Source organism: Vitis vinifera, chromosome 3 (assembly GCF_030704535.1).
Source record: "Vitis vinifera cultivar Pinot Noir 40024 chromosome 3, ASM3070453v1".
NCBI lineage: Eukaryota > Viridiplantae > Streptophyta > Magnoliopsida > Vitales > Vitaceae > Vitis > Vitis vinifera.
In genome coordinates, this window is record NC_081807.1 from 16,652,699 (window position 1) to 16,668,511 (window position 15,813).

Sequence of the window (15,813 nt, forward strand, 5' to 3'; positions counted from 1 at the left end):
TGGCGTCTTGAGCACATTAACTAATGGTTCAATCAAGAATATTGCAGAGTTTACACTTTTCCTTGAAGCTGCAACTGCTAACACCAACAGTGTAGCCTCTTTGCACCCTAGACCGCACTTCTGCATGACTTGCATAGTCCATCTTCCCTCCTCATGGTGTACATTTCCCGTTTTCTTGTGATTTTATATGCTTTAAATCAGGTTTTCAAAACCTTCTTCCATTAAAATAATCTCAGCTTTTTTTAATAAACTTCTTCTAGACAATAAAATCCTTATGTTTAATAAACATTTTGCTGTCAAATTTCCTTCTAACGTGCATTTTCTTTGTTTCTTTTAATAACTTTCATGTTTTTCTCCATTTTCAATAAGCATGAATGAAATTTATAAAATTAATTCATGCAAAAATAAATTGGGCCTTTGTGGAAGCCTAACATCCATGATATTTGTTTTTTTGATAATAATGCAAGTGAATGCTTGTTTGATGTTAACTAACCTTGATTAGGCCTTGTAGTTGTGATATATGAGATATTTCATACTTATTATGGTTCACTAACCTGGTTTTCCATGGGAGCACATTTCGACTTGCTGCTCAGGTACACTCCTTTACTCATTCGATTATCTTTCGATACATGTTTTGGTCTTAGCATATTTTGACTTTTCCTCGATATCCATTGATTTCCTAATTAATTGTCATAGCTACCTTAGCCTTATTAATAAAGATTTAATTTTCTTTAGTATTTTTCATAAAACAATTAAATATGAGAAAATCATTTTCATTAACATTGTTTTTTCCTAGTGCTTTCCGAGAACCAAAAACAACCTAAAATTCTATTTTAAGAATTTGAATATAAACTTTTTTCGCGAGACTCCTTTACATGTATTTTATAATATATCTTATATACTTATTTGGTGGTACTTAAACTTGAAATCTTTTGGGACTTTTCTTACCATAAATGAAAATATTGGTAAACATGGATATATCGGTACTTGGATTTTATGGATATATCGAAAATATTAGTAGATATTTTGACAAAAATATCGGTGGAACGGAAATTGTTCAAAATTCATGGAAATAGTTAAAAAAAAAACCTTTTAAAAAATGATAAAATAAGCAAAAATACACATATTAAAGTTCTTTTTGTAAGTGTAATTGACATAGGTACAATCAAGGATAATATTTATCACATTTTTTTAGAAAAAAATAGCTTGAATTCTTTTAATGTATTCATATTTATTTATTTTAAAAATTAAAAACTAATTTTATTAAAATTTATTAAAACACGGTTTATTACATTTTAAATAAAAAATTAAATCGATTTATATAAAATATTTTAATTGAGATTTAATTTCTAAAATTTTATTACAAATTTGTGGTGATAACTATTTACTATTAACATTAATTTATATAAAATAATTAAAATTATTAAAAATTATATCAATAATTTATCTTATCAAATTAATTTTAATTTATAAAATATTAGAACTTCATTAAACTTTTTATATTTTAGCAATTTTTGAATAAATTTATATTTTTAATATTTTAAAATAAAAATATTTAAATTAAATAAAATAAAAGGTGAAATTATAGTAATTTTTTATAATAGGATGAATGAGATAAATATAAAAAATAATTAAAAATAAAAAATGATATAAAATAAAAGGGTAATATAAATTTAAAATAAAAGATAAATTAGGAAAAAAATTTAAATTACATATCCACAATTTTTTTGACAACATTTCACCAATATTTCAACTTCTTTTTTTCTTTTTTTCTTTTTTTTGCAATACTTTTCCCTTGCTCTTTCATTGAACCCCACCGATATCTAATATTTCAACAAAATATCACAAAACTTTCATTCAAGGACATATCATAAGAGTTTTCTTATCTTCCTTGAATTTTAGGGCAACCTCCCATACGTCTTACCAACTAAGCAAAATCTTGTAATTCTCTTTGTCAAAGGATGTAACACAAACATTCCACTTGCCTACTTGATATTAAATAATTACACTACCCCTATTTACATATAACCACACAAACTCCTAATAATAAAAATATGCTTTCATATGGAACTTAAGGGCCTGTTTGTTTAATGTTTTCAAGAACTGTTTTCTGTTCTTGAAAACAAAAAACACCAAAAACTCGTTTGGTTGAGAGAGTCATTTTTGTTTTTGTTGTTCCCCGTGTTCTCAAAATGACACTGTTTAGAGAACAACAAAATGTTGTTTTCCCCGTTTTTTTACTGTTCAAAGAACAAAATTAAACCAAAAAAAACAATCTGTTTCCTGTGTTTTTTTTTTCTTCCCGTTTTCATCTCCAGCACAGTCGCTCGCCTCTTCTTGATTTTTCCTATTTCTCAGTTTTGATTCAAGGTTCGTGAAATTTAAATCCAATGGCACAATAGCAAAGAGACCCTAAAACGAATCCAGAAAACGCAGGGAGCAAAAGAAAATCCATTTTTTTTGTTTTCCTTGGGGTTTTTGCTTGGATTTTCTCGAAAATCAAACGAGGATGAATTTTCCCGGAAATCAAATGGGGGATGGATTTTCTTGGGAATCAAACGGGTTGCAGGGTTTTTGCTTGGATTTTCTCGGAAATCAAACGAGGATGAATTTTCCCGAAAATCGAATGGGGGATGGATTTTCTTGGGAATCAAACGGGGGTTGCAAAAAAAATAATAATAATAATAACATGATTAGATTAGTACCTGCGAGGATTGAGAGTGGCAGAGGAAAATAGGGCCTTTTAGGGATTCTCTCGGCTGAGGGCAACTTCAGAAAAGGGCTTCTTGATGCCCGATGAGAGAAGTGGGTGGAGAAAGGGTTGGCATTTTGAATTTTAGAATTAGAAGAGATAAAAAAAAAATTAACAAATCATGAGAACAATTTTATCTCAACTTAATAAAATATGCTATAATTTTTAATAAAGTTAAAAATTAAATAAAAAAATATTTTTATTTTTAAATTAATAAAATAAATAATTTTTTTAATTTAAATGAACTATATATCTAAAAATTATTTATAAATTTATAATATAAAATTACTTGAAGAAAATATTTTATTAATTAAAAAATAAATAAAAAACATCTTTCAAACGTATTTTTGATTATATTTGTTCTAAATTTTTTTTTTATTAACTCAACCAAACATGTTTTTTTATTTTTGAGAACAAAAACTGTTTTTCAAAATTCAGTTCCCAAACACAATTTTTTTAAAAAAAACACCAAAAACTGTTCTTAAAAATTGTTCTCAAAAACTGTTTTCCAAAACAGTTTTCAAAAACAGCAACCAAACAGGCCCTAAATATTCCATTCATATATATAGTCAACTTCTGGAAACTTCCACAACTAAAGTATAGTGTCCAAGAGAGCACCTTGATGATGCCGTCAGCCTTACACCCTAAAGGTCTTCTTCCACATATACAAATTTCCATTTTCCATTTTTTTTTTCAATTGCACGGATGGAGCTAAATCATTTTTGAGAGACAAGCGTCTAAAAATGTACAACAAGGCAGTTCTGACTTCTGAGTAGCATGGGATGAAGTAGCTGCAGATTACATAAGAGCATAAATATTAGAAATAGAGAGATGCCATCAAATTGTATGTCTTTTATTCAAAATGATTAAGCTCCGCCGTTTATTCCCCATGCCTCTCCACTCTTTATTCTTCGTTTCTCTAAGGCATTCATTCCTCTTGCTTCTCCATCCCCTTCAGATTCAGTTGGAGAATGGTAACCTGACAGACAGTGAAAGCAGCTCTCAGGCCAGAAAAGACATACACCATGTTTGGTTCCGGGAAATTTTGAGGAAAAATTGAAGGGAAAGAAAATAAAGACTAAATTTGAAGTCACTAAATTATTTTTATATGTTTCTTTAAACTCGTTTCACTTATTTTAACTCTAAAATTTAGGTTATATTTGGTTTCCAAAAAATACTAAGGAAAGAAAAAAAACATAAAGAAAAATAAAATTTTCATGTTTGATTGTATTATAAAAAATAAAAAATAAAAATCAAATATAATTAAAACTAATTAAAAACTTATGTATTTTTAAATTATTTAATTTTTATATTGATGAGTTAAAACAAGTAAATTAAGTTTGAATTAATAAATAAAAATAATTTATCGACTTTTAATCTATTTTTTATTTCTTTTTACTTTTTCTTTCCTTAAACTTTTCTTTGTATTTTTTTCCCCTTACATTTTACCTCAAATTTTTTTAGAACCAAACATAACCTTAGAGATTAAATAATTTAAAAATACATAAGTTTCTAACTAATTTTAATTGTATTTAATTTTTTTCAGTATAATCAAACACAAAAAAAATCATTTTCTTTAGTATTTTTTTTTTCTTTCCTTGGTAATTTCTGAGAACCAAACATAACATTAATCTAAAAAATTTAAATTTCCAAAGTATTTCACGGTGCAGTCAAGTTACATGCATGGGCATATATGTTCCTTTACCTATAAAAAATGCATCTGCATAGGCAAGAAAGACTACGGACTGTTTTGAATTGAAATAAGATCTCAGATTTGACATGCAAATATATCAAATAAACATACCCCAGCTTGAGAGAAGTATCAGAGTTGTGAAGGCCTTGATTAGGATCTGATAAGCTGCAAATATTAGTTGTGATTGATTCAGATGAGTGGCCCTGTTGAAGGAGAGGTGCTTCAGAAATATTCTCCACCTGCAAAAGGAAAGTTTAGCATTCTTGTAAACATGAAGCACAAAAGATCGAAAAATGAAAAGCAAAAAGAAGGTACAGTTAAAGTTCTTACCTCCTTTCTCAACCTTTCATTCTCTTCCCGCAGCAGGTCTCCCTGCATGAAAATTAAATATAAAGAAAATAAGAGAAATTAACATGCATGGAAGAATGAAATTAGGAAAACCATAATTTTGTAATTGAGAAGAAAATTAGGCAATCTTATAATCAAAGGGATCTACTGTAATTAGGTTAAAAAGGTTCCTAATTTTGTAGTTAGGAAATTTTATATATATGTGGGTCATTGTACAGGCTGAAAATGAAACAAAAGAATTTTATACCTTTTATTCCTTCCATCTCTCTTCTTCTACATAATATTAGAGCCCTAGGCTCGTGAATCTAGGAAGAGAAGAATAAGTTTTGTTTTGGCCTTCATTGCCAAATTGGAGATCATAGTCAATCTTTATCGTCGACCTTAAGAATTTGTCTCTCGTTTGCATTGTGCCATTGTTGCAAACAAAACCTTAGAAAAACTGATCGTGAAAATAGTTGAAGACCTCAACAAAACCCTTGTTGTCACCCCATTGTCTCTACCAACAATGAGGATCCTTGCATGTAACATCTCCGCCTCACACTAAATCTCTTTCTCACTGTTGCTGCAAGTGAAGATTTTTCCTTCTACAGCCCTTCCTTGCACTGTAAATATCATCGAAAATCAAGGGTGTTAGATCTTCGACGTACTTTCGTGACTGCCGAGAGTGCTAGACCTCCAACACAGCTGCTGCGGCCATCAATATCCCACATCAAAGCCAATGGGATTGCTAACATGGTTCTCTGGCCCTATGGGTAGTCTTTAGTGAGTATTTTTTTTTTTCTTTTTTACCTAATAGCTTTTTTATATTTTCCCTAAAAAAAAGAAGGAAAAATGTCCAAGTTACCGTAGTCACTACTCAATCTAAAAGTGTGCTTACCAATCACAACACTAGATAATTGCATAATATCCAAGCAGCATGCAGACTTAATGGAAAGAATTATTTAAAATGACCACCTTCTCGATACAATATGAGCGTTTTTGTTCCAAAAACATATGCCTAAATCTTATTATGGTGAAATTGTTCTAACCGCCACATTTCATAAACCAATTACCTTTTAGAGTCTTAGGTTTCAAAAGTCTCATGGAAATACTCTCATTATTTTACCCTCATATGAGAACCACGAACCATCTCCTTCTTAAAGTATTTGGGTGCATGTCCTTTGTGCATGTTTATAGTTCAAACAGGGGGAAATTAGACCTAAGAGCAATCAAATGTATTTTTATGGGATATTATTAAACTCAAAAAGGATATAAGTGCTACCATCCACTATCTAAAAAGTTTTTTGTCTTAGTTGATGTTACTTTCAATGAAAGTGACTCTTATTTTCCCCAACCTTATCTTTAGGTGGAGGATTCCATCAAGGAAGACAATGATCGAGATTTCTATTTCATTGAATCCTTTCTCATTGACCCTCCTAAAGTATCTGATTCAGTATTTGTACCCTCCTTCTCCGAACTTAAGTCATCGTCCATTGAACTTGCACCTAAGAATCAAATGACTAGCAAAGTGTACTCAAGGAAGAAAGTTGCAATCCCTAGACTTATACATGTCCAAGAATCTAAATCAACTTCTGAAAATGAGGTAACAGTATCTCCTCCTCCCTTACAAACTGAGTTAGAACTTTAGCCTGAAAAACCCATATATCAAAACCTCTTTATTGCCATCAAGAATGGAACAAGGGAATGCGCTAAACATCCTTTGTATCTACTTTCCCATATCGTGTCATTTGAAAAGTTGTCTCCATCCCCTAAAAGTTTTCTTACAAGTTTGAACCATATTCATATTCCTACCACTCTATCCGAGGCTTTATCTAATGAAAATTGGAGACAAACCATGAATGTAGAAATGGAGGCCCTAAAGAAGAATAAAACTTGGAAGATGGTACATTTGCTTGCAGGAAAAAGGTCAATGGGATGTAAGTGGGTTTACACTGTAAAGTATAGAGCAATTGGGATATTAGAGAGGTATAAGGCGAGATTGGTGGCTAAAGGATACACTCAAACATATAACGTGGATTATCTAGACATTTACTTTGATTTCCAAGATGAACACAATCATAATTTTGTTATCATTGGCAACAAATTATAATTGGGAACTACCATAGCTCAACGTAAAAAATGCATTTCTCAATAGAGATCTAGAAGAAGAGATTTATATGAAAGTCCTTCTAGGATTTGGACGTAACCTAACCACTAAAAATGTGTATAAACTGAAGAAAGCTCTGTACGTGCTAAAACAATCTCCAATGGTGTAGTTTGGAAGGTTTGCTAAAGTGATGAAAAACATGGGATATGGACAAAGTTAAGAAAATCATACATTGTTCATCAAGCATTCAAATTTAGGAGTTACAACCCTTTTGGTATATGTAGACAACATCATCATGACGGGAAATGATGGAAATGAGAGACAGGCTTTGAGGCAATGCTTGACCAAGGAGTTTGAGATTAAAGAGTTAGGAATGTTGAAATACTTCTTAAGAATCGAGATTGTACATTCTAAGCAAGAAATTTTTATTTCTATACAAGGAATTTTTATTTTTCAACAAAAATATGTAACTAACCTTCTCAAGCAAATAGGGAAGTTGGCGTGTAAACCAACAGGCACACCAATAGATCCTAATCATAAGCTTGGAGAGGCCAAGGAAGATGTTGTGGTAGATAGAGAGGTGTATCAAAATCCCGTAAGAAGACTCATTTATCTCTCGCACAAGACCGGATAAAGCATATGCTATGAGTGTGATTAGTTAATTCATACACATCCAAAAGAGGTTCTTCTACAAACTGCTAATCCAATGCTACAATACTTTAAGGGGAGGGCCTCCAGGAAAGGGCATCCTATTTAAATGAAGATCAGGACTAGTACTTGAAACATTTACATATGCAAATTATGTTGGATTTATGGTTGACAAAAGATCAACCACTGGGTATTGCACCTTTCTTAGTGGGAATCTGGTGACATGAAGGAGCAAGAAATAGAGTTTGTTGGCAAGGTCCAGTACAGAAACGGAATTTCATGCAATGGCTTAGGGAGTTTGTGAACTACTATGGTTAAATATCACTTTGGAACATTTGAAGATTAAATAGGATGACCCAATGAGATTTTATTGCAACAACAAATCTGCAATTAGTCAATCAACATGGCACATAATTTAGTGCAACGCAGTCAAACGAAACACATAGAGGTAGATAGACATTTTATTAAAGCGAAACTAGATAATGGATTGATCTGTACTCCTTGTGTATCTATTAATCGCCAACTTGCAAATATACTCACAAAAGGCTTAAGCAGTACAACGTTTCAAGTAAGTGTATCCAGGTTGGGAATGAAAAACATCTATTCACCAGCTTTGAGGGGAAGTGTGGAAGAATGAAATTAGGAAAACCATAATTTTATAATTGAGAAGAAAATTAGGCAATACCCTAATCAAAGAGATCTAGTATAATTAGGTTAGGAAAGTTCCTAATTTTTTTTGTTAGGAATTTTTGTATATATGTGGGTCACTGTACAGGCTGAAAACGAAAAAAGAAAAGAAAATAATTTTATACCTTTTATTCCTTCCAAACCTCTTCTTCTACAGAAAGCACAGTGAAAGCATAAGGCATGCATCTTGACCCTGACTACATAAAATCTAAAAAATGTGCAGAAACTTTACCTTGTTTCCCAAGATGTTCATTTTCCAAAGCATCTAACTAAATTTTATCACGTTCTTTTCAACAATTATTGTCAAAAAATTAAAATTATTAAGGGGAGGCCCTCATGTGCACCCTTTCACTTGGGAACCCTTTGAGGTGCCAAACTAGCAAACCCTGGGCTTGGGAAAGCTTGTGTACACAGACAAGCAAGACATCCCAAAAAAAATGTTTGTGTAATCTAATTACATCTTGAGCCTTCCTAGAGCTATTGTCAAAACAATCAGAGTGTGCATAATCCAACAAGTCCCAAGTCCCTCCTGAGTTTTATTGGTCTCGTCGTTGTTGAATTTGTCGTAGTTTCCAGGTTCAAACCTTCTTTTTGCAAATTTCCCTAAAATATTTACTTCCAATAGCAAATTTGATCTTTATAAACTTATTGCAACTTGTATTGGCACTACTGCAGTTGCAATAGTAATTAATTTTTTTCCGTAAACAAATGCATTGGTTAAGACTTTTAACAAAAGGTTAAAAGAGCCAGGAAGCATCATAAATGGCAGAAATCATCACTTAAGAACCAATCACAAAGTGAAACTTTTCAATGTAAACTACTAGCTAGTCTCCATTTTCTTTGGTTTTCTCTTTTACTCTAAAAATTTGCATATGGAATGCTTTGGAAAATTTAAAAGTTAGGTTCTTGACCTTTCTCTGGAGGTCACTGATCTCTGTTCGAATTCTTTCAGCCTGAAACCAAAAGAAAGTTCAACAAGTTAGAGTATGTCAGAAAATGTCATAATCATAATTCGATAAAACAGACCTTTTCTTCCACGACGCTGCACAGACCAGCTTCAAGTAATTCCTCTAGTTCAATCAATTCTTCTATTTTTAATCCCTGGAGCTCTTCTCCTTTCATTTGCCTGTTGCAGATGGGATTATGTCTCAGAATTACAATGTGGTATGTAATGGAGAAAGTGAATGGAAGTATGATAATATCAAATATATCCCCTGCATCTTTTTACTGTACATCCCAGTAATGAAATAGTTGTACTGTTATACCTCAGCCTCTGAGTCTGCTGGGCAATTTCTTTGCTCAAGGCTGCACAGGTGCTGTTCTCCAGCTAGAAAGAGATCCAATCGAAAATTCTTTAGTATTTATATTCACTATGAATATAAATTAGGGTGCATGTAAGTAACTCCCATGAAAAACCAATTCCAAATGGTCTTATGCAAGCTAAAGATCATGTTCCCACTTTAGTTGGTCCAGTACAGAACTTAAAGTTCTTGCAAGTAACCCCCAAGAAAATGACTTTTAATTGATCTTACAAAAGTAGGATCATGTACCACCCCAGTCAAGTTTGGAATGGATGTGTCCCTGTTTAAAGAAAGGCATTACCCGCCGTTAGGAAGAAATTTTAAGGGCTTTTCTGGATGTCACTTGTCAGGGTCTGAAGTTGCAATTTCAGGTGCATTATATTTGCAGTCACTGTTCCTTTCTCACAAGAAAGGCATCTGCAGTACCATGTTGTAATATGAATATAGGGACAATTAGAAGTCATCTCCCTAAAATTGCTTCAGATATCAATGAACCAAACTTCAGACAAAACAATATTGGTTTGCATTGGACTTTTCGAATCCCCCTGTTAGGTGTATGCATGTATTGGATCATTTTGTTAAGAAAATTGGAAAATGAAATCTTTTATTAGAATTTAATCCAAACACACCAAGACCTCATATTTAGGAAGTAAAACTCAAAAACATTTGAATGAAAAATAACCAAGAAGAGTAAAGATACAAATAAAAGATATGGTGAGATTATGTGAGGTACTATTTACCTCACAAGTATACATATGAGACAAATAAACATTAGGAAAAAGTACTTTATCGAATGCCTTCCATAATGAAATGTTAAAGGAAACACTGTTGATGATCTTAGAATTTTTTTTTATCCAGGAAGTTTAGGTTTCCCTTTGTTTCAGTTCATTTATTTATGTTGTTCAAACACAGAGAACACTTAAATATACACAAGGACTATAGAAGAGGCCACATCTTACCTGCAGCTCCAGAGATGGTGGTTCTGGTTTCTCTGGAGTCTGTGGATGCTGATTGTGCCTTTCAATCACCTGGCTCACACTTCAAAACAAAAAGCATGGCACATTCACTTGATAAATAAAATGAATAGAACATATATGAAGGTGAACTTGCAAGTAATATCAGGAAGTACCAACCACTAACCATTTTGCATGTCTGCTTATCTCTATCTATTCTTTTGCTTTAAAAACGCCATGTGCTGATGTTGTTTTCAATTATAATTTCTATACAATACTTCTATTTCCATTTTAGTATAAGAAAAAGAATACAAAACAGACATTGTCTAAAACTAGAAATGAAGGTGTGAGAGAGCCTGATATTACAGAGCCAAATCTTTGCATGCAGTACCATATTTATCAAGGACCAGAGCAAAAGAAGGCTTCTGATGCAACTTCTACATATGGTGGGCAGTGAGAGTTGCATAATCTCTTTCATCACAAGGCTGTTGAGGAAATACAGTTATCATGTCCAGATCCCATGATCATCAAATTGCTTGGCTGCTTCCCTATAGCCCGATATTGGGTGGGAATACTCTAGTTTGATTTTCTCTAGTGGAGCCAAGAGTTTTGTTTTCAATTAGATGTTGAAATGGATGAAGAGATTATGAACTTTGAAGATGTTTTTGACGAGACCCTTATATTTGCTACATGCTTATGACCATAGCAGAGTAGAGCACAGAGAAAGAAAAAACAGAAGGATAAAAAAGGTAAATATTAGGCACCCTTTGAAAGATGGTTAATAGTCCAAGTTATTAAGGCTTGGTAAAAATCCTTTTTCATGTTTTGCAATTAATCAATCAATTTGGCTTTGAGATAGTTAGTTCCTAAGTTTACCAATAAGAAAACGTCACTGAAAACACATAAAGTAAGCTTATTCCTCATGGGAATGATTGAATTTTCCTCCATAGAATAAGAATCACGCAACATAACACTATCCACACAACCTCAAGGATTTTGAAAATGGTCTTCCATTGGTCAGATAGTTTGACCCATGATGAATTTCAAAACCATGAAGACTTACGATCTCTAGAAAGCATGCAAACATATCATATAATCTCAGAATCAAAAACTATAAACTGTAAAACCGCCTAATTGCACAACTACCACCACTACTATCCTGTTCTTTACAAAGTTCAAAGTGTCCGAGTCCGATACGACTTGGCCTTTCTGCTCCGAGTCTGATACCCAATACCATTTTAAACAAAGATTCAATCAAAAATCAATTAAACTTGGGTAGACTCGGTACTCGACCAAGTGGCCATGTCGTCCGAATGGACTCGGTCAAGTCGTCCGAATGGACTCGGCCAAGTCGTCCGAGTTACCAAATCATTACTCAAAAATTAAATTTTTCCTTCAAAATAACAGCAAAAGAACACGAGATAACAACCAAAATTGAGAAATATCTGAAAAATCAATGATTCTCTTCAAAAGGGAAAATTTCTCAGAACCCATGATTGAAGACAAGTGATGAAAAAGATGGTCCTATGAAGGCTTTGAAAAGTTTTTCAATCCAACCCGTGGTTGTCTTTGAGGTTTATAAGGGAAGGTTGAGAGAATTTCATCGCTAACCTCACAACGGATGGACTCCCATGCCTTCGTGTCAGTGGTGCCATTGTGGTGACGGGCGAGAAATATCATATCCTTCCTCTTCCGTTGACAACCTGGTCTCCCATCTCTCATCTCTTTGCTTCATTGTATGCTGTAGAGGTCGCCCTCTGCCTCTGCCACTGCCAAGCCGGGGTGCTCCTCTCTCTCTCTCTCTCTCTCTCACTCATGTGGGAAGGTTGAGAATATTTCATCGCTAACCTCACAACGGATGGACTGCAATGCTTTCGTGTCAGTGGTGCCATTGTTGTGACTGGTGAGAAATATCATATCCTTCCTCTTCCATTGACAACCTGGTCTCCCATCTCTCTATCTCTTTGCTTCATTGCATGCTGTAGAAGTAGCCCTCCTCTGCCAAGCCGGGGTGCTCTCTCTCTCTCTCTCTCTCTCATGTGGGTTTCACAATTATGGATTTGAATACATGGACTCTTACCCTTTTAAATGTTGATAGGTGTGATATATATTGAATATAACTAATGTGTTTTAAATGCTAATGAATATTTGTGGTATAAAATTCCAATTTTTTTATTTTTTTAATTGAATTTTGTGAATGAAGAGTTAGGTTTGTTTTCAATTTTAATATTAAATATTAAATAATTTTAATTCTCATAATATTTTTTTAATTAATTTTTTAAATTATATATATAATTTTTTTTTTAATTTTTAATTTTTATTAATCTTATTTTACATATCATCCAATATTGATTGATGATGTATCTTGATTTCTCGAATTAATAATCTCCTATCATAATTTTGAATCATGATTATTTGAAAATCTTATGCTCTATTAATTAAGTTGATTGTGTTATTTTGCACTTATTGGAAGAAAAGACTCATGGAAATCATATCAATTTGATGTTGGATGACTCAAATAGGAGGATGCTCGACTGGTAGCTGATGATGTTCCTAAATTCTTACAAAAAAATGGCTCCAGCACGTTCATAGGTTGATCATTTTAATTATTTCAATTTGATGATAAAAACAAGCTACTAGACTGGCATAGAGTACTGCTAGCAGTCATCATAATTAAGAAAAAGAAAGGCTAAAAACCAAAGGAAACTGCACAACTAATTAAATACATCTCATCCAAGGAACAAAAATGTATACGGCCATCTCAATCTACTACAAAATATTGAAATATAAGAAACCAAAAAGGAAAATCCGATGTGCGTTATATAGGATAAAACTAACAAAAATCACTAAATCATCAACAAAAATGATACGATTCGTTAACACGAATTGAATCCAACATGATTGTTACAAGTTTGGGTTGATTAGAAATGGGTTTTGGTCAAATTCGTGTTGACTTGTATAACTCATTTAATAAATAAGTAGTTTTTTTATCAACCTATATTATATAAATTTAACCTGAAATGATTCATTTAATAATCTTATTGATTAACTTAATTATATTTTTTAACTATTTAATTTATATTTATCTCATTTTAATTTTGTTTTTAAATAAATATGTCAATTAAGTTATAAATATATTTGATTAAGATATAAATCATATAGATATATATGAGACCTAACTTCACCTAATTATTAAATAGGACCTGATCATTAAATGGGTTAAATGAATTATACAAATGTGTTACGTGTTTAATAATTAGATAGCATTTGGGTCTATATTTTTTATACAATTATTATTCATGTTAGGTTTAGATTGAACTATATAATAGAATACCTAAGTTTTGACTTGACATGAATACAACCCACAAACACGAATCACCACCCCTAAACTAAGACTATGTTTGGTTCTCGAAAAGTATTAAGGAAAGAAAAAATGATAAAGAAAATAATTCTCATATTTCCTTTCACTATGAAAAATACGAAAAAAAAAAATTAAACATAATTAAAATTGATTAGAAATTCGTATATTTTTAATTATTTAATTTTTATATAATGAAGGAAAATAAGTTAAATGAATTTGAAAAAGTATATAAAAATAATTTATCGACTTTAAATCTATTTTTTCTTTTTCTTTCTTTCTACTTTTCCTCTCTATTTTATTTTTCTTATATTTTACCTCAAAATTTTCAAAACCAAACATAGTGTAAAAATTCCTTTTAAAAGAAAATTAAAGAAATGGGTCAATCAAACACATAGATTTCCTTGTTGCATCTTTTTCCCAGAATTCTCCTCATTGCTTGTTGATATGGATATAACAATAGAAGAAAAATAAACTTTTATTATCAATAGAAAATTGGATACGGATAAAAGATTTTCTCTATTATTATTATTATTATTTATAGGTAAATAGATTTCATTAAGAGCCAAAGGCTAGAGAAAAGACATACACGGAGTATACCAAAGACAAAGAAGCAAAAAAAAAAGGGACAAAACAAACATGACCCTTACTTGGTGGCTAGCCAGTCTACAAAATCTATTAAAGACAAAGTGTGTTCCTCTATATACACCTTAGCCCAATTCACAAAAGTGTACAAAAAAATGGATTTAATATCTTGATCGTTCCTCTCCATATCATCGAATGCCCTCCTATTTCTTTCTCTCCAAATGGTCCACATCAAGAAGAGGGGGGCAGCTCTCTAAGCTTTCTTCCTTTTCTTGCCCACAAAGGAACCATGCCAACCTAGGAGGTGTTTTTTCACAGAGGAGTGCGTCACCCATTGCACCCCTAACAGGGAGAAAATTAGAAGTCATAACATTCTGGCTTTCTCGCAAAACAGTAGAAGGTGATCTGTGGTTTCCTCCTTATATTTACACAAAAAGCATCTGTTAGGGATGCTCCAACCAAATCTCTTCAGGCGGTCCGTGGTGAGCAACCTATTCCAAGCCGCCTCCCAACCAAAGAAACTAGCCCTAATTAGAACCCAAGGCATCCAAATAGTTCTAACCGGGAATGGGGGTTTGGTATCCCTTGAGAATGAGCTATAAAAGGACTTGACAGAAAAGTTTCCATTCTTGTTCTCTTTCCACCGGAACAAGTCCCCCACACCTCTTCTAATGGTCAAGGGATGAAGCTTGCTTAATAAGCTTTCGACTTCTCCTACCTCCCAATCATTAAGGTGTCTATTAAAACAAAGCCCCCAACTACCTCCTCTTTCGTCTTCCTCCCAAGCCTCAGCAACCCATCCTTCTTTATTGACAGAGAGGTTAAACAAGATGGGGAAAGCTTCTTCCAGAGATTGATTTCCACACCACAAATCCTTCCAAAACTTCACTCTGGTGCCGTCCCCAATGATGAAGCGGGAATGAGAACGAAAATTCTCCCAACCTTTTCTGATGGCCTTCTAGACCCCCACCCCATACCGGTTTCTTGCATCTTTGGAGCACCATCCTCCCTCTTGAAGATCATACTTACTAAGGATAATTTGCTTCCATAGGGGCTCATTCTCATTAGCGAATCTCCACAACCATTTCCCAAGAAAAGGGCCTTGTTAAAAGTAGCTAGACTACGAATGCCTAAGTCACCTTTCTTTTTATCGGCACAAACAACCTTCCAACTCACCAAGTGAGGTTTATTCTCTAAGGCTCCACTGCCTCATAAGAAATCCCTTTGGATCTTTTCAAGCCTTACACACACTCTCTTGGGGATCACAAAGAAAGAGAGAAAGTAGGTTAGGAGGCTTGAGAGGGTGCTTTTCAGTAGGGTAAGACAGCCGCCTTTGGAGAGGTATTGCCTTTTCCAGAGAGATAACCTTTTCCTAAATCTTTCTTCCACTGCATCCCACACC

At 32.9% G+C, this 15,813-nt stretch overlaps 1 protein-coding gene across 1 annotated transcript in view; it reads right to left on the bottom strand.

The window, feature by feature from the left end:
- Nucleotides 1-3,415: 3,415 nt before the first annotated feature.
- LOC100853161 (MADS-box protein AGL24) overlaps nt 3,416-15,813 on the bottom strand; it is a 30,559-nt gene continuing 18,161 nt past the window's right edge. The window contains 7 exon segments of the mRNA XM_003631694.4: nt 3,416-3,731; nt 4,557-4,684; nt 4,776-4,817; nt 9,126-9,167; nt 9,241-9,340; nt 9,480-9,541; nt 10,475-10,553. Of these exon segments, the coding sequence (XP_003631742.3) occupies nt 3,713-3,731; nt 4,557-4,684; nt 4,776-4,817; nt 9,126-9,167; nt 9,241-9,340; nt 9,480-9,541; nt 10,475-10,553 (472 nt within the window). The 3' untranslated portion in view covers nt 3,416-3,712.